The 18,861-nt window shown below is 44.2% G+C and overlaps 1 protein-coding gene across 4 annotated transcripts in view; it reads left to right on the forward strand.

The window, feature by feature from the left end:
• The window catches only part of DLGAP4 (DLG associated protein 4), a 270,883-nt gene extending 252,732 nt beyond the window's left edge, over positions 1–18,151 (forward strand). For 3 of the 4 annotated variants that reach the window (XM_084645810.1, XM_084645811.1, XM_084645812.1), the window contains 6 exons: positions 7,768–8,129; positions 9,999–10,090; positions 10,516–10,925; positions 13,041–13,132; positions 15,256–15,408; positions 16,329–17,837. In XM_084645810.1, coding sequence (XP_084501936.1) covers positions 7,768–8,129; positions 9,999–10,090; positions 10,516–10,925; positions 13,041–13,132; positions 15,256–15,408; positions 16,329–16,547 — 1,328 coding nt within the window. In that variant the 3' untranslated portion in view covers positions 16,548–17,837. Of the gene's footprint in view, positions 1–7,767; positions 8,130–9,998; positions 10,091–10,515; positions 10,926–13,040; positions 13,133–15,255; positions 15,409–16,328 lie in introns of all 4 variants that reach the window. The other variant, XM_084645809.1, reaches the window with a different exon arrangement.
• Positions 18,152–18,861: the final 710 nt, after the last annotated feature.

An 18,861-nucleotide genomic window follows, 5' to 3' on the forward strand; every position in this document is an offset into this window, starting at 1 on the left:
GGGAGGAAACAATTTTACAGTGCTAGTCACAGAGAATTGGAAGGGCCATCTCCTTCTGGCCATTGATCACTTGTACATAAGAATACATCCAGTGAAGTGAGCTGTAGCTCACGAAAGCTTATGCTCAAATTTGTTGGTCTCTAAGGTGCCACAAGTCCTCCTTTTCTTTTTGCAGATACAGACTAACACGGCTGCTACTCTGAAACTTTGTATATGAGAGTAAGTTCTGCCCAGAGTGTAGTAAGGTGGGGGAATCCCAGGTACCTTGTTGACATCCATATGTCGCAAGAATGAGGTGATAGGTGGGGTCTTGGGTAATAAATAAATAAATCATATCTCACATTTGAAAGGTCTGTGAATTTCAGAGTTGTTCAATCACTGGTTCCTTTGGCCTCCCCCCATTTAATGTCAAAGTCACTGTATTGAAGATCAATAAATGGTTAGAACAAACATAAGTGGGAAGAGATGCAGAATTTAAAACTCATTCTGCACAACTACTTAGCCAAGTGCCACTGGTGTACTGGAAATTTATGGTGAAAGCCAGAAGATTAAGGGTGCCTCTAGCCCCAGTTTTCAGAGTAGCAGCCATGTTAGTCTGTATTCGCAAAAAGAAATGGAGTACTTGTGGCACCTTAGAGACTAACCAATTTATTTCAGCATATGGGTACCCATTGTTTCATGTTCTCTATGTATATAAATCTCCCCACTGTATTTTTCCACTGAATGCATCCAATGAAGTGAGCTGTAGCTCACGAAAGCTTATGCTCAAATAAATTTGTTAGTCTCTAAGGTGCCACAAGTACTCCTTTTCTTCTAGCCCCAGTGTGTTCACACTATAGCAGGAGTGCTAGACTTTCTCACAGGCTTCAGCTGTGTATATATTTCTCCCTTCTTTCAGCTCCCTGTGAGGTAGATTGTTAATCAGCAGTACTTGGAGTGCAGTCTGTAATTTGACTTGCAAGCAAGGCTAGATCTGAATCATCCGCATGTAATTAACAGGAAACAAGCAGATACAGCGAGTAAAGGCTGAGACAACTGTAGGGAGGCAGGTTACATGCATGATGAAGCTACTGTGAGTGGCTGACTGCGTATACTGTAGAAAATCTTTGCAATGCAGACTTGGTGGCAGACTTCTGTTATATTTCTAAGGAAGTTTAGCACATCACACATTCCACACACAAATATAGATACACTAAACTTGCTCCCAGACAGTTTTTATTTAAAAAAAAACAAAACAAAAAACGAATCTGCTAATGGGAGATACTTAGATGTCTCTTCATACCTGCTGCGAATATATATGATACAGTGGCTGGCACTGGACTGAGACCCATAAGTCTGGGTCAGTTCTTAGTTTTGGCAGTGGCTTACTGGGTAACCTTGGACAAATCGCTTAAATCTGCCTGAGTTTTTTTTCTCTGTAAAATGAGAATGATACTTGTCTATTTAGTAAAGCACATTGAGAGCTAGAGATGAAAACCACTATATAAAAGCTAGACAAACTCTGTGTAACTGTTTATATAAATATGCTTCAGTGACTAGACTTGTATATTGTCACGTAACAAAACAGCGCGTTCAACTTCTTTACAAATTCCAAGTCCAAAATTCCCTCGCACAAGCTGTTGTGCCTTGATCTGTGCCAGTTTGTTGCCATCATCCACCAACAGCGCTGGCTTCATGTCAGGGATGCACTATAAATGTATCTTCTTCAATCCTTCAGGATGCACGGTGCTTATAAAATACAATATAGCATGGCATTACGCACTGCTGCAGGTGAATGGGCACAGTGACCACTCTCTCATTTAAGCAAGACACAAAGGATAGAGTGGTTATACCCTTCTCCCCTATTACCTGTAGGTTTCAGGAGCCCTAGGGACTTTGACCCCCTAATCCGAGAAGCCATGTATTAAAGCAGTTGTTTCAAGTCTGTATGTAGATTCAGGTAGGTGCTATGATTCACGTATTCAAATCCATCTCCACAGCCATGAGGGGCAGGGGATTCAAACCTAGTACCACTGACCACGGGGGGGTGGGCGGGGTTGCTGCTGCAAACCCTAACCATGGAATGTTCAGAATTTTCATTGGAAATAAATTTTTTTTTGCTATAGCTTTTTGGTGGGGGGAGAGGCCGGTGGGGCACAGCCCGTTTTAAATTCACATCTGGTTTATTGCAACTTAGACCTTGAAGCACTGTGCTAGTGCAGAGGTTCCCAACCTTTTTTTGCTTGTTCCCCTTTGGAGATCCATGTCCCATGCACATGCCTCTCCCATTGTCCTTCGGTGACCGTGGTGAGGAGGGGTGCCCAGTACCTCCGGGGGGCTGGGTAGTCACCATGTAGGAGATGAGAGCCTTCCACTCCCTGCCATGGTAGGGTGTCTCCACAGCTGAGACCCTACCTGTCTCACTTCCTCCCCACCCCACCCCATGCAGGAGAAGCGAACCATGCTGCACTCCATGAGTACTGGCCCCCTCCTGACCTTGGCCCTTCTGTGCAGCCCCACCTACTTCCCCCATGCAGGTTCTGTGTGGCAGGGGAAGTGGATGGGCCTCTGTGCACCAGAAAATTAGATGTATGTATGTTTGTTTGTTTTTTTGTTTCCTTCAGATGTTTGTGAGTTGAATGGGGGGGATGCATACAGCAGAAAAGAAACCAAGTGACAAATCACTCATGGAAAGTCTTTGTATTACCTTACAAATTATGGGTTTGGTGCTCTTAAAAGAATCAAATAATAAAAAATTAAAACTCAGAGTAATGGCCATTGTCCCTTGAGGTCACTGAGAAATGGGCAGGTGATCCACTATGACTGTGCTGGCTCTGTAAACAGGAACAACAAAGCTAACATCCTGCGGTGCCTATTGTGTTCTTTACAGCAGCAGCAGTTTAGATCTATTTAAATAGAAAATAAAACACTGGTTGTGATCCTGGCAGCTTAGCCTTGAACAAAGGCATGTTGCAGGCAAGTCATGGAATGGTGCTGTGAAGAATAAGGACCTCTGAAAATATTGGTTAGGTAGTGTTGGATATTTTTTTAAAAAGCTCATGCACTTTAGCCTTTAACAAGCAATCAGCATGCTGTCCCTTAGGAATTGAGAAAATTATAAAGGTTAGGCATAGACTGTGTTCAGAATCTTAAAGGCAAAAACTAAAATTGGCTGAGGGTGAGCCAGTAGATATTGGCAAAGACTGGCTGGAAACAGCAGATGAATTCAAATAGAAGATGTCAACTTCTGAGTGTTTTTCATTCTAAAAATAGCTCTGTCAGGAAAGCTATAAAAGCCCAAAGACCCCCTTCCGCCAATCAATTGTTAACTACAGCGTGGCCAAGGCCATGTGTATATGTACAGCACTGCAGCTCAGCTGCACCACATCTGGTGAAGACCCTCTCTGTTGATGGGAGAGAGCTCTCCCATAAGCATAAAAAACCCACCTCCATGAGTCGCAGAAGTTGTGTTGGTGGGAGAAGCTCTCCTGCCAACATAGCACTGTGCACACGAGCACTTATGTTGGTGTAATTTATGTCGCACAGGGGTGGTTAATTCACACCCCTTAGCGACATTTATGCCGGCATAGGCTGTAGTGTAGACCTAGCCTACAAATTCTAGTAACTTGTTTAGCTAGGACTCAAAAGCAAAAAATACCTTTGAATGGGAAGATTACAATGCTGCAAACCAGAAATCTTGCTGTAGAAACATTTTCATCACTGTTCTTGCTCTTTGCCTGGGACTGTTCTTAGTTTTTTTTAACTAATACATTCTGCCAGCAGTGCAGAGAGCTGATGAGGACCCTTTAAGCATCATGATTCCCAGTCCTAGTTACACTGTCCTATCTTGCAGTTTGCCCCAGACTCAGCATCTCCCTGACAGAAATTAACTTGGCCTGTAAACAGTTCCGCAGTGTTATGTTATCGCTGCAAAACAATCTGCAATTTAAAATCATTTCATATTTGTGCTGCCATAGCGCCTAGAGGCTCCCACCAGAGAGCTGTTGTGCTAGGCACTATACGCACACAGCCAAAAGATGGTAAGTCCTCTTCCTTTGTAAATGCTCCGCTCTAGCTAGATTGAGATGATATAACAGCAGTGAGCTCATTTTTGGGTGGAGAGCTGGCAGCAGCTGAAACAACTTTGCTGGATGAGGGTGTGCAGGGAGGGGGAGAAGAGGGAGGAGGGGAATGTCTGCAGTGGGGAGGGGATCCCACTGGCATTGTCTTGTTCAGAATTGAGCCACCCTTTCTGGGATGGGCCCGTTAACCAGTTGACATGAAACGCTTCTTGAAGCATGATGAAGTGGGCATGTTTCTGCAAGTGACCAAGCACCACCTTTGTTTTGATTTGTGAAATTACTTAACCATTCCAAAAAATGCTCTCCAGTGTCTTCTAAATGTTGCTGAATATCAGAGCTATGAAATTTACTTGACTAAAATTGCTGTAGTTTAATTTAGCATAAATTGAGGGAGGGAAAGATGCTGGCTTAGAGACTAAGATCTAACTATTTACTTTGCAGTTTACTTTCTTTTAGCCTCTGCTTGACAACATAGATTTTGCTCCGTTTGCTGCAGGGGTGGGAATTGCTTGTTCTAAGGTTCTGCAAAGTACTTGAGTATGTTTAACTTTTAATCGTATTGTTTCCCTGAATATCCTCTGTTGCCCTTGACTCCCTGATTCATTTCCAGTTGTTTGTTCTGCTTTTACTATTGAATTCACAACCTCTTTATAGCATTACTTATTCTCCATTGATGTCCGCATTCTGAGTATCTTCCTACTCACTTTCTATAGACTTCCTTTCCCTGTGAAGTCTTGCATTCACTGTCCCACACATCAAGACCAGTTCCTTTGGTGATCACTGGGAACAAGATTGAGAGGAAATACCAACCTTCAAAATGAATCTACAGGGCACCCAAAACAGTGTCCTTGCAGCCTGTGGAAGCTGGACTACTGGGCCTCATGTTTGTCTACTTTGATAACCCCAAATAAAATGTTTTCCCAGTGCAGGTTTCCCTCCCCTGCATGTTCCTGTTCTGTACACAAATAGTGACTGGTTTGCAGAAGTCCAACACCCTCTTTTGTTTTGCTTACAAGTAAGGATTAACATCAGTAGGCTAGTAATTGATTTACTGTCCCAATCACACTGAAGCATGGTAGGCTGAAACAGCAGCCAGAAAATGATCAGTACTCTTTGGATACGTTCACAGCCCAGCAGTAAAACAGGAGCTACTCATTGTAATGTTGCTGTAATCCAGGCTATGTCATAGGACCCCACTGTTACGATAGCAGATGACCTCATCTAAGTTAAAGTACCTGGTTAAACTTAAGCAACTTTTTAATAGTATTACTAGTGTTGTATCTAGCTCCAGAAGGATGAAGAGTCTGCATGGGAGAGACCCAGGTATTTAGGAAAGGGGTTATAGTAGTATTACTGTCAGGCTGGGTGGGAAAAGCCCGGCAGGATGGCTTCTGCTTGTCCCAAACTTAGGCCAGGTCTGCATTAGAAACTTTTGTCAGTATAGCCATATTTGTTAGGGGTGTAACTTCTCTTACAATATTTCTATACCAGAAGAAGTCGTAGCATAGGCACAGTTTATAGCAGCATAAAAGAACTTCTGTGGGTATAGCTTATTTCACTTGTAAGCTACTTAGGCGAAAGCACTTCCTTGCCAGTGTAAGCTGCATCTATGCAGGAACTTCTGCCAGTATAGAATTGTTGGCAAAACTTTTCTAGTGTAGACCTGGTCACAGCAAAATAATGGTTTGTCACATAATCATCTACAGCAACGGTTCTCAAACTGTGGGTCAGGACCCCAAAGTGGGTTAGGACCCCATTGTAATGGGTTCTCCAGGACTGGCATTAGACTTGCTGGGGCCCAGGGCCAAAGCCTGAGCCCCAAAACCTGGGGCTGAAGCCAAAGCCTAAGACCCAGCACCTGGGTCTCAGGCTTTGGTTTTGGCCCCACCTGAGGTGGTAGAGCTCAGGCGGGGTCAGGCTTCGGTCCCCACTCCTCGGGTGGTGTAGTAATTGTTGTTGTCACAAGGGAATCACGGTGCAATGAAGTTTGAGAACCCCGGTATACAGAAACTGCCAGGAATTTAAAGGAGGTGACTGGAGAATAAAATCTGCCCTTCCAGCAGGGTATCTAAAAACACTTGAAACAAAACATGCAGGTTCTCCTATACTGACTGCATGCTACTCCAGTCTCCACAACGAAGGCTGCCCACTGGCCCATCTTTACTGGGTGCCACCATGCAAAGGCATGAGTGCTGATTTAGGCTATTTCTGTCCCACTGGTTAATTCTCTGGTATTGTCCTGTTGCTATCTTTCAGTGCCATTCGGCACTTAGTTTGGGTGACTTAGTGGGAATAAACTAACTGGCTGAAGGATGGTCACATGGTTACTTTTGGTTTGCAGAAGTGGAAAGCTGGACCTCTTGTACTCGGCCTTGGGAAAATGTTTCTTAGCGATTGTTAAATTCCCACACCTACTACCGCTAGTAGATTTTTACTGTCACAGCTGGGGTGTGCGCGAGAGATGCTATTAGGAAGACTGTTAACATGAAAAGCCTTGTCCTGATTTGAATTTGGACATAACTGTGTGCCTTTAACACGTTAAAATGATCAAGTTATAACCTTGGGGCGTCCTAAGGCACACAGTTATGTCTACACTAGGCTACTAACAGCTTCAGAATCCTAGTCTAAGCTCCTAAATGGTTAGAGCAGCAAAGTAGTCTTGCCTCCTGTGTGAGGTTCTGCAAGGATTCCGGCTCTCTTCTAGCGGTTGTAGTGTACACCTACATCTCTTGTTTGGACATACCAAAGCCTGACTGGTACATACAGTATCTCCTGGGTGTCTTGTGTTTTAAGTCTTTTTCTATGTCAGATTTGCTGAATGCTGACATGTGGATGGCCACTGACTAATTTATTTCTAGGACTCTTCTTTATTCCGAACCACTGTACTGGCATGTGTTGTGGGATGGTGGTGTTTTATCCTCGTGAATCCAAGATGACTTTCAGTTCCCTGAACTGAGCTGCATGCTGGGGAAGATGCTGGATACCTGTTTCCAACTCTCAAATCAGTCATGGCAAATAATGTACTGTGCACTCAGAGCCAGACTTGTAAAGGTATTTAGGGACCTAAATACGTAGATAGGCCCTTCTGAAAATCCTGGCATCTCTGCATCTTTAGGCACCTAAATACCTTTAAAGATTAAAAACCAACCCTTCAGGGTTTGTAAAGTGCTTTGTGACCATTATAGCTACTGCCTGCTGGAAGAAACCCTTATGGCCTCTTTCCCTTTTATAGGAACAAACGCCAGCCTGGTCCGGATACAGAAACTTGTCAACTGATGGGAACAAAGAACTGAGCGATTTGGCTTTACCAAGACATTAAACACGATTTAAAAAAAAAAAAATCAGGGTTCCACAGAACTTCTGCTTTGTGGTGGCCTTTCCCTGTCAAACACTCTAGCAGTTTGGCAGGATCTTCTTTACTACGTTTCCACCTTCCCGGCTCTCTCACATCATGTTGTTTCTCTTGAACTTTATTGCAGGATAGTGCTGGCTTCCATCCCCCTCCCCCCCCTTTAAATGCTTTGGTGTGGGTCACTCAGTGCAAGCTGTTGGCATTAGATTGGTGTTTCTGCATTTCTTCAAATTTCTACTTGGAGATTTCTCCTGAATATTATTATTGACCTGCTTTTTCTTTTTCTTTTACTGTATCTCTGTCCCGTTCTCTTCAATTCTATTCTCTTGCTCCTTCCCACCTCCGCTGTTGCAGGTTCATCATGCCTAGTGGCATATAAAAAGACACCTCCCCCCGTCCCACCTCGGACCACCTCAAAGCCGTTCATCTCTGTCACCGTGCAGAGCAGCACTGAATCAGCCCAGGACACCTACCTGGATAGCCAGGACCACAAGAGCGACGTCAACAGCCAGTCGGGACTGAGTAATTCTTCAGACAGCTTAGACAGTACCAGAACACCCAGTGTGACAAGAGGCAGCCTTGTGACTCCAGCCAGAGATGCTCCAGAGTTACCCCAGAAAAATGCAACCTTGAAAAGTGACAAAGGAACTCTGACAAGTGAAGAGCCTAAGGTGGAGAATATCCCCAAAAGGAAGCTGTCGTCTATAGGAATACAAGTATGGAATAGTTTGTACTCCGTTGTGTAACAGAGAATGTTCTTAAATGTTCTTAACTTATCTGTTTAGCATGTGTATTGTAATTAAACATGCAGCTGAACCCCCCCAAATAGCTAAAGAAATTAACCATTTTGTAGAACAATCATCCAGTGCACTCAGAGGTGAAATACAACAAAATGTTGCTATAACAGGAATGTGTTACAAAATAAAAATGTCATAAAATAATGGAGCTCTGTTAAATGGGTAATTCTCTTTAAAGGGGCTTCTTGCCAAAAGTACATATGCACAAATGCTAGAGTTTGTGCGCCATGGACTGTATTTTCAGGTCAGTCTGCATACTGTCAATACTGTCAAGCTTCATTTAAAATTCCAACTCTTCTATTCCAGAACTGTAAGCATGTTTGGGGCTGTAATGATTATGGCACCATGGATCTGATGCAGTCTACCTATGGGAGTGCCCCTCCTTCACCCCTGTTGGCTCTCTGAGAACTTCTGTTGCTGAAAGCAAACAGAAAATACAAACTAATGAAAACCAGTTGCTAGCTTTATAGCCCAGTGAAAACTGCTCAGGGAGAAGAGTGTGTATCCAAGCTTTGTCCTGCAAGGGCTTCTTTTGGAGAAGTTTAATAAATTTAAAAAAAACAAACAAAAAAAACTACTAATCTATTTGCCTTTTGCTTGTGGACAACCTTTCAAATGCAGGTGGCTAAGCTTTATGTTCATCTGTTGTATCCACAAGCGCCTGCTGAACGTCACCTTATGACATGCTGAAGTAGTAACCTTCCCACTTGCTAGTTTAAATGCAAAACATGTGGGTTCGGCAGGTGTGACTATGGGTTTGAAAGTGCAGTTTAAAACCCATCTTCTATAGCATCAGGCTTCCCAGTTTTCTTCATCCTGTAGAAACAACCCTTTATCCAACGTAATATGCATCTCGATATAACCAGGTTAAATTCTTCTGTGTTGAAGCCATACCCAAAGCAAACAAGTTAGTCCTTGCTTACCATCTTGTCCACAGTTAATCATTCTGAATGCCATGGAAGTTCGGCAGTGCAAACTGTACCTTCAACATGAGGTTTTACTTTGGGTTGTGAATTGTTCTGCTGCTGAAATCTAGCTGGCAGAAAGAAAAGGAGTACTTGTGGCACCTTAGAGACGAACAGCTCACTTCATCCAATGTCACTTTGATATTGATTCTTCCCCACAGAAATAGTGGGAATTGGAGCAAACAATGGTGCGGGAGAGGGGTAGAGGAAGAATTCCCTTTTTAAAGAGTCTGACCGTTTTGACCTGCTCCCCCTGACCCTATTCTTGGGTTGAGGTTCTCATGCTGTGACCTACCCTACCTCCAGTACCTGGGTTTCACCTACGGCTGCAACTAACTCCTTAGGGCTTCCATGTTGTTCTTGGGTGGGCAGAGGGAAAGTTGATGAGAGGATACTAGGCTTCAGAAAGTTTGAGAGCCCCTGTTCTAGGGATGCCGCTTTGACAGTCAAGCTGCTGCCCTCTCTTGAGCCTCAGAACGGCCATCTGCCTGCCTGCCTTGTACATGCAGCTGCTCTGAGGCACCAAAACCCTTCGCCTACGTGTTTCTATTGTGGCAGTTGATAAAGCCAGATCCAGAGTGGCTGTCTGATTACTGCAGGGCTAGGGATAAACTCCAATGTCCTCAGCAGATTGGGGCACTGGTGACTTCTCCTTAGGCTAGCAGTATTGTGCCATCCATCCTAAAACAGCCTTTGAATTGGTTTACAGCATCTGTATGCTCTGTGTGTGGTTGCAACTCTCTTGTTCTACTAACATGAATTCTAGCAGCAAGTTTTTGTTTGTTTTTGTTTGTTTGTTTGTTTTTTGTTTTTGTTTAATAAGGTTGACTGCCTTCAGCCGGTGGCAAAGGAGGAGCCCCCTACGCCAACCACCAAATTCCAGTCCATCGGAGTACAGGTAGAGGACGAGTGGCGGTAAGTGAAAGACGCAGGCTCTTTTATTTTATCCCTTTAAACTGCACTTTGCCAATTACCTGAGACCCATGTCTCAATACTAACTGTGCTGAGCAGCAGCATGTACTTTTATCAAAAAAAGTACTTGCTCTGTAATGTAAACAGCTAAATCAATGGGCGCTTGAAATAAAAACCGAACCCAAGATGTAATTAGAGATGCACGTCAGTCATTTCGTCTGAATGGCCTAGTGCAGTAAGCAGGCAGCCTTATAATTTTGGCTGTCTGCATGTGCGGTGTGGGTATTTGTGTTTAAGGCGGTGGGGCTGAGGGGGAACAAGGCTCAGCTGCAGGCACCGTAAACAAACCCGTTGCATTGTGTACCAGTGTGTGAATCCGGCCAGTTGGAGGGCTCCCCTTCATTCTCTTGCTCCTGCTCTTTCTGCAGAAACAGCCATTCTCGCAGTATGTCCTCCAAACAGGACGCCGATTCCGATGCACAGGAACCGAATCACTCAAGCTGTAAATCGTCGGAGAGAAGCCTTGCTGATTGTCCCCCGCGCCACAACTCCGTCAGCGTTGATGCCAGTACCAGGCAACCAGCCAAGCCCTCCCAGTTCAAGAGAAATCTCTCCTATGGAGATAGTAGTGACCCAGCCCTAGAGCCTTCCTCTCTCCCTCCTCCAGACCCTTGGCTTGAGACGTCCTCCAACTCACCATCAGAACCAACACAACCAGGAGCCTGCAGGCGGGATGGGTACTGGTTTCTGAAACTGCTGCAGGCAGAAACAGAAAGGTTAGAAGGATGGTGCCGTCAGATGGACCAGGAGACCAAAGAGAACAATCTCTCTGAAGAAGGTGGGTGTTGAGAACTGCATGGCACTCGGGAGGAACATGGGGGTGTAACTGGAATGGGGAAAACTTATTTGTAGTGGCCTGATAAACTTGTGGTGGGATAAAATTTAAGAAAACAAGAATTGAAGCTGAGTAACTGGAGAATGTTCCTGGCAGCGAGGGTAGGTTTTCACTGGGATAAAAAACCCCCGTCTGGGCTGGGTCAGCTGTCTCAGGCTGCGGGGCTAAAACCCCTGCGAGAGCGGAGATACCTTGAGACTTGCTACCGTGTGGAACACCCTGACAAAGGAAAGGGGTGGTGCTGGCCAGGAAGGGACTAGATGGGATAAGTGTTAGTCTGATTCTAGAATCACACGGAGCAGGCACAGAGTGAGGTTACTTAGGAAAGTAAATGTGGGTGGTATTGCTACAGTGGGCATGATCTTTACCTAGGGCTGGGTTGTAACGCCGCAAGCTGCACTGCCCTAGGAGTGACTCAGACACAAATCACTGCTCCGTTGTTTGGGAGGTATGGGATGGCTTACATCATCCCATTTACTCTTCATTTCCCCTCCCCCAGCGTCCATGCGTCAGGCCAGCTGTTCTGGCTGGCAAGTTGGACAAGCAGGGCAGGGCTGTTCCTACTCTTAGACCTTCCTCACCTGGTTGCTTGCAGGGGCAGTATCAGGGACCAGCTTTGCTCTCCCCCCCATGGCAGGAGCTGTGCTCTGAGCAGCCCTTACTCATTTGAGCAAGGGAGTAATAGGGGATGGGGTCCATCTAGCCCTTAGTAAATATTTCCCAGCAAATTCTTTAATGCTGAACTAAGTCTGAAAGTGTGTTTGGAGAGTCCAGCTCATGCCCAGCAAACCAGACCCAAATACTAAAAACAGTTAAAGCCCAGAAAATGAATAGGTAAAGGATCTGTCATTGAGCTCCTCACTGCCATATGATCCTGCAGTGCATTTGAGAGTTCTTGCTTTGTCTTCAGCTGAACCTCCAGTAGTAAAAACCCCAAACGCCTCTATTGGTGGCAAGAGAGGACAATGTTTCCACACCTAAGAGCACCGCTGAGCACTCTGAGGAAGAGTCTTTAAATCCTGGGACTTCAACACTTCGTTCTGCTAAATATTTATGAACTGCTCAATGTTTAAACCTTTCTGTGAAAAGAGATGGTTGATTTGCCCTCCTCATGATCCTCTTGTATTTTGGAAGAGTGGGTTAAGGTCTGTCTGACTGCATGTGCCTGCAGGTCAGGGGCATTGCACATTCAATGGTGGCTCGCCTATAGATTGTGCCTTAAAGGCTTGTCATCCAACCTTGCTGTAGGCTCTAATCTAATGATTTTAGTGCCCTCTGTTTTAGGAAGCATCGCGCTATAGATATCAATAGTACTGTGTGCAAATTGGACAATAAGTGAAGCAATCTATCACAGCTGGAATGCGGCTTCCCTTCTCTGTAGAATTAGGGGTCTCTGGAATTCACTTTCTCTAAATACATATTGGGGAAGAGGGGTTCTAGAGGATATCAAACTGGCTTCTAGGGACAAGTCTATGGTACAAAACAAAAAACCTGCAGCAGGTGAGTCTCAGAATCCGGGTCAGCTGACTTGGACTTGCGGTCTCACACTATGGGACTGAAAATAGCAGTGTAGATGTTTAGGCTCAGGTAGCTCCGGCCCAACCCCCAAACATCTACACTGCTGTTTTTAGCCCCGTAGCTCGAGCCCAAGTCAGTTGACCGGACTCTGAGACTTGCTGCACAGGTCTCTCTTTGCAGTGTAAAGCATACCCAAAAACGATTCCTCTGCCTAGGAACTTCAGTAAAACTCTACTGCAAAAACAGAATCTTGTGGCAGCGTGGCTGTCTGCCATCCTTGATGGGTCTCTTGGCAGTAGAACAAGGGAAAACAAAGTATACAGAGACCTAGGGGCAATGCATCCATTTGTAACAATAGATCGTTCGTGACATGGCTTGTTTAAAACATGAGTGTAAAACACAATTTTGCTCGTAGAACGAGTATAAGCCAATGTGTATAAATGCTAGGAAGCATCTTAACGTTTTGAAAAATTCTTGTTTGCTACATTCAGATGTTTTTATTTCGTATCTAACGTCTCAAATTTCTTTTTCTTTCTTTAGTCTTAGGGAAAGTCCTCAGCGCAGTGGGCAGCGCACAGTTACTAATGTCACAAAAGTTCCAGCAGTTCCGGGGCCTCTGTGAGCAAAACTTGGTGAGTAGAAGTAACTTTGTAAAATGGCAGTAGTCTAACCACAGCTCTGTACTGCTAAGCTGAAGCAGCTCTGTGTATAATACAACCGGGCTGTTTCCTGGTGCTAAAGATGGATGATGCTTTTTAAAATAAAAACTAAGTGGGTCTCACAAGCTATGCGGTAACAGGAGGCTGACTTTCTTTACATGCACTTACTGTCAGTGTAGCAACCGAAGAGGGGTAGCTTGGGCACCTCACACATTTTCTTGTTGTATGTGTGCAACATTAAAGCCATGTTCTGCCCTGGGATGCCTGCTCGTGATTCTCACTGATATCAGTGGTAGCCAAGCACACCTATTGGGAGGCATAATTTGGCTCGAGTATTTATCAGAGAGGATTGAAACAAATGTCTGTCTGTAATTTGCTCGAGGCTTGAATCCTGGTCGGCTGCAGAGAGATTCTGCATTCCGAATGCCTGCTTGAGCCATGTATTTTATTATTCTGAAATATTTTTTAAGATGAACTGCAAAGGGTTAGCCAAAAATGAAGTGTTTATAAAAAGCCCCCAAATCCTCTCAGAATACGCTTACCCTGCATGGCTGATGGAACCATCCCCACAGTACTGATTCCAGTTGCTTGTAAAATGCTGTGTGTGACTCAGACTTCTTCAAATGTGGCGAAGTTGCTTGTCCTGGCTTAGGTCTCAACAGGACCAACTTAAAATTTTTAAAATGTATTTTTAGATTTATCCGAGGGTGAAAGCCCTTCTGATGTTTAAGGAACACTTCAGTCAGGGCTCAGTAGCTTTTATTGAAACCTTCTGGGGAAAATAATTTAGCCTTCAGGGTGAGGTATGAGTCAAACTGCAGCCCCAGTGGACATTTCTTGGAAAAGTTTTATGGGCCATGAAAATAGGGGGTAGTGCTGAATGACTGCTTTTGGTTGTGCTGATAGCTGTAATGACATTTGCACTGGCAGAGAATCCAGGGGCCAGACTTTCTGGAAAGCTCAGCATGTTGGGTGCATGCTGAGTATGGAGATCTTTTAAAAATCTGACACCAGATGTGTGTGCTGAGCACTCTGAAAACCAGGTCCATGTGTAGAGCTCAGATTCTTCAGGGACCCAACTCCAGTTCACTTGGAACAGCTAGCTGTTTGGAGAAACTTCTGTCATCTATTTAGAATCTTTCAAACCAGTTGTGGGTTACTGTTAAACTCCCACAGTTCCATTTCAGAGAGAATGTGTTTTACTTCTGACCAAGTTCTAGCAGAAACAAACAGCTTGTTTGTATTTCTGTGTATCAAGTGGCACTCAGGTTCTAAGGCTTTATCCCATTTGGTCTGATTATGGTTTGTCCAGTTCTGTTGTTTCAAGTATTACCATAGCATCTGGATGCCTAAAAAAGAAACCACAAATTTTCTGGTCTCTGAACTCAAACTTAGGACTTCTGGTATGGTAGCTCTGCGGGATTAGCACTAGGCTAAGCAGCCGTCTTTCTTCCTGCTACCAACATGTACTTGGATTCTAGACTGGGTCTCTCCTGTGGTAAATGTTGTCAGGGTTGGCCATGACCAAGGCATTGTAAGTGACATCTGTCTGTCTACGGGAGACAGAACTTTCTCTGGGGCTGATCAGAAGCTGTGGAATGAACTCCCCCAAGTACTAAGGAACAGCATAAACATCACCACCTTCACTCCAAGTGCAAGGCACAATTTTTTGTCTGTCTTCTGTAATGTAAACATATAGCAACATGTATATTTTTGAAAATCCCTATCAAAACAAGATATTCCACTGCACACACGTCTCTCCTGGAAAGAGAATGAGAGTGGGGGGAAAAAAGACCGATATGTAGTCACATTGCTTATTGCACTGTTGGAATGTGCTCATACTATGCTGATGGGTACAGTACAAGAACCTATAGAGAAGAGAACATGCACTGTGTGGTGAAGATGAGACATTTTGGTTGTCCTCTTCCTATGGATACTTTAGAGAAATGTCTGCAGTTTCAGTCCCAGCCAGTAGATGTCGACATGAGCTGAGAATTGCAAAGGGTAAAAGTGTAATGTAGCACAGACTACTGTAATTTCATGACTTCGGTGACATGCTGTTTCTGATTTTCTTGTTGATACCCTCTCCCTTGCAGAACCCCAATGCCAATCCCAGACCCACAGCCCAGGACCTGGCTGGGTTTTGGGATCTCTTGCAGTTGTCCATTGAAGACATCAGCATGAAATTTGATGAGCTCTACCACCTAAAGGCTAACAGCTGGCAACTGGCAGAAACACCGGAGAAGAAGGTGAGCATGGGGCAGTTCAGAGAGGCCAAACTATTGTGCACTCTGCTGAGTCAGCAATAGCCCTTCTGTTGTAGCTCTGTGTTCTTAAACTACCATTTCATGGATTAGATTTCTGAAACTGCTGCTGTCTTCTGCTTGCTGCGTACTCTCTACCTTTTCTTAATGCATGTAATCATAATAATGTTTCCTGCATGTTCAAAAGCAGAAAAGATTACCCCTACATGTAATCTCCTGTGAGGTGCATCAAGAAGATTCCTATAGAATAAATTAAAATGAGTTTTAGAAACTCCTTAAACCTTCAGGGGAAAAGTGTTTGGGGGGGTCAAGGGTAGATGAGTAAATAGCACACATTTACATAGCGGGAGGTGACAGGCTCTTTGTTAAATGGATGTTGGATAAAGAGGCTAAGTTTTTACTGAATAGGCTGTAATCAGTACCTGTGAGAACCATGTCACTTTAAACCAATGTGTGTGCTTTATTTCTATGCCTACATCAGTTCTGCAATGTGGGGGGACATGAGTTGCAGCTCACTATGTATTATAAAGCTTATATTGCACACTGTAGGTCTGCCTCTTAAAGTCCAGCTGTGTTAATCTTCTCAATGTGCTCTGACCCATCATTAAGCCCTAGGAGCAACCTTCAAACCCATATCTGCTTCCTGGGGTGGGATTCTGTGCCACCAGAGAGTGAGACTAAATGCATTGTCTGTTAAATGGAAAGCAGAGAGTAAAAACTGTATGTAACAGAAGTGTCTTGGACCAGAATCCTTTCTCCTCATTCACTTGATGCTCCGTTGCTGAAAGGCATATCCCCCTTTGGGCCACAAACCATTCCCTCTCCTTGTTGTCTCAGAAGCGAGAGAACTTTTGTATGAGCATTTTTATTTTATGTTTTGTCTGTCTTCTTACTGTCTCTTAAAGGAAGAGAAGAAACCACCCCCTCCAGTGCCAAAGAAGCCAGCCAAGCCCAAAACCCCACTGAACCGGGACAAAGCCTCTGACTCTGTGGATAAGCAACGCCAGGAAGCTCGCAAGCGTCTCATGGCAGCCAAGCGGGCTGCTTCTGTCCGGCAGAATTCTGCCACGGAGAGCGCGGACAGCATTGAAATCTATGTCCCTGAGGCACAGACCCGCCTTTGAGCAAAGGGGAAGAGGAAGGAAACACATGTTTTTCTAAATCATTAAAGAGGAAAAAAAATTCTCTCTGAACTTAGTGTGATTTATTCAGTCTAGAGACGCTGAGCCAACCTGGCAAAGGGCTCCCAATTCGGCTTTTTTTCTCTCAGCTTTAAGTAATGAAGATTTTAAAAAAATTCCACACACAACAAGAACAAAAATTCCCCCTCTTGTTTTCTCTCACTGGCTATGGTGTTGCTGAACAGACTGAAAAGACTCCTGGAAGCCCCAGCCCCTCAGACTTGGAACTTCAATCTTTTTACTTGTTCAATCTAATGAGAATTATTAGCTTGTTTACAAGAAGAGGACGACAAAAAAATGAAGCCTTGAGCACTTGCCATGCTGTGTTCTTTCTCCTTCTCCTCAGCTCTGTTCTTCCTTATCCTTAGGGTTTTTTTCTTCTACCTCTTATTCTACCCTGTCCACCCCCTCTCTCCCACTTTTTGCATGGCTTTGTTTACTGTGTTAGAAATAACCTCTCTTCCACAGAGCTCCCGAAGAGAACATCTGTTCAGCCTGTACTGTTGTTGCACTCTGCTAGCAAGCAGCCTTTCTTTCTTTTTCCTTTAGTGGGGGGGAGGGTAGAGGGGCAAAGTGCAGGGGCAGGGCAGCAGGGTTCACATATCGATGTATTTGTTTGAAACGGAAGGAGGAAAAGCTCTGTGGAATGTAATGCAGAGTCCTTAATGCAGCCTGGAAGCAAATGTGTGCAATAAGATGGTGATGGGTGCAGCGCTTCGTTGTCTGATTCCAAAAGAAAGAGGGCCCCACTCCAGGCACAGGATGGGAGCTGGAAGGATGATGTGGTGGAACAATGTGACCCCTGTACATACACACACACACGCACACATACACTTATTTTGTCCCCTTCTACACATTTTATTTTCCTGAGAATCACTTGTTATAAAAGCAGTTGCTACACAGTGGAGACCTGTTGGAAGGGGGAGGAAGAGGGTAATGATAGGGTATTTCAGGGTGGAGGACTGGGTTCCCTACAAAAAGAAGGGGGAGGGTGGCTAATGGCAGGCTGGCAGCCGGCCTACCTGTATGTATGTGTACATATGCACATATACACTTACTAGGATCTGTATATTTAATGCATACACACGTATACATACCCATACACACGTGCAAGTGGTGTATTAAAAGCACCTCAGTGAGAGTGGATGTATGTATAGCATATATTTTTACATGTACTATATCTAGATGTGTGTAAAAGTGTGTGTAAAAATATATACCCTGTGTGTAATCAGATTATTTTTCCTTGTATCCCGTGCTTTTTTTGGTGGGGAGGGAGGGGTTGCTAAATATTTTGATCCTTTTTAGCTCCTTCTTCCGCCTCACTCCTCCTCTTCAGTTTAGCTTCTTGGAGTCGGGACTGAATGCCAGCAGCGCGTTCTTTTCCACCCTCCCCAAAAGGAACACTTGCCCCCAAGTTAAGCAATCATGTTGTTTGAGTGGGGAGATCTTGTCTGTTTCATGTGGGGGAAATCCCAGAGGAATTTAAATCAGGGTGTTGGTGATCAAAAAGGAGAAAAAAATAAAATAAAAAGCTAAATCCTATCTAAGTGAACACTGTATACTGTGTTTATGCATATATAGTATGAAAGATTTCTCCTCCTACCATATAAATCTCGTAGCCTGCAATGACCATAAACAGTGGCTCAAATCTAGCATTGGCTTTTAACTTTATGGGTAGAAGATGTTGACTTGCTGGATTTTTTTTTTAAATAAGGCTTTTTAGAGTTTCTTAGCATTCTAAAACTAGGAACATGTAGAATGTGAGTTCATCTTAATCACGTTTCCAAAGGTACCCAGACTGCTGGGGTACTCTCCCCAAAGCAGTTGAGCAGTTGTTTTCTGGGCTCAGTGTTAGGGGCTGTAGCCTGTTTTGCTGAGCTGAAAAACCTCTTTAAATGGCGTGGGGACCATTCACACTGCCTCAGTCAATCATACCTGGTCTACTGCCCAAAGAGTTCCAAGCATATTCCCTGGGTTCTGGCCAGGCACAGTGAAGCAGGGCATGTATAATGGGTTTATGGTGGGTAAGATATATTGTCAGTGTCTCAAGCCATGGTAGATAATCAGAAGCAAGTGTATGCCTCTCTGCCAGACTTTTGTTATATCAGTATCTCCTTACTTTCCTGCAGGAATAAGGTTTAATAGAGCAAGGACAGTTGGCTGATAAAACAAAATTCAAAACTAACCTCAGTTTATAGCTCTGATATTTCCCCCCTTTAAAAAAAAAAAAAAGACCATATTCTTGGTTTTTGTTTTT

The sequence above is a fragment of the Lepidochelys olivacea genome, assembly GCF_965140295.1.
Source record: "Lepidochelys olivacea isolate rLepOli2 genome assembly, chromosome: 13".
Taxonomy (NCBI): Eukaryota; Metazoa; Chordata; order Testudines; family Cheloniidae; genus Lepidochelys; species Lepidochelys olivacea.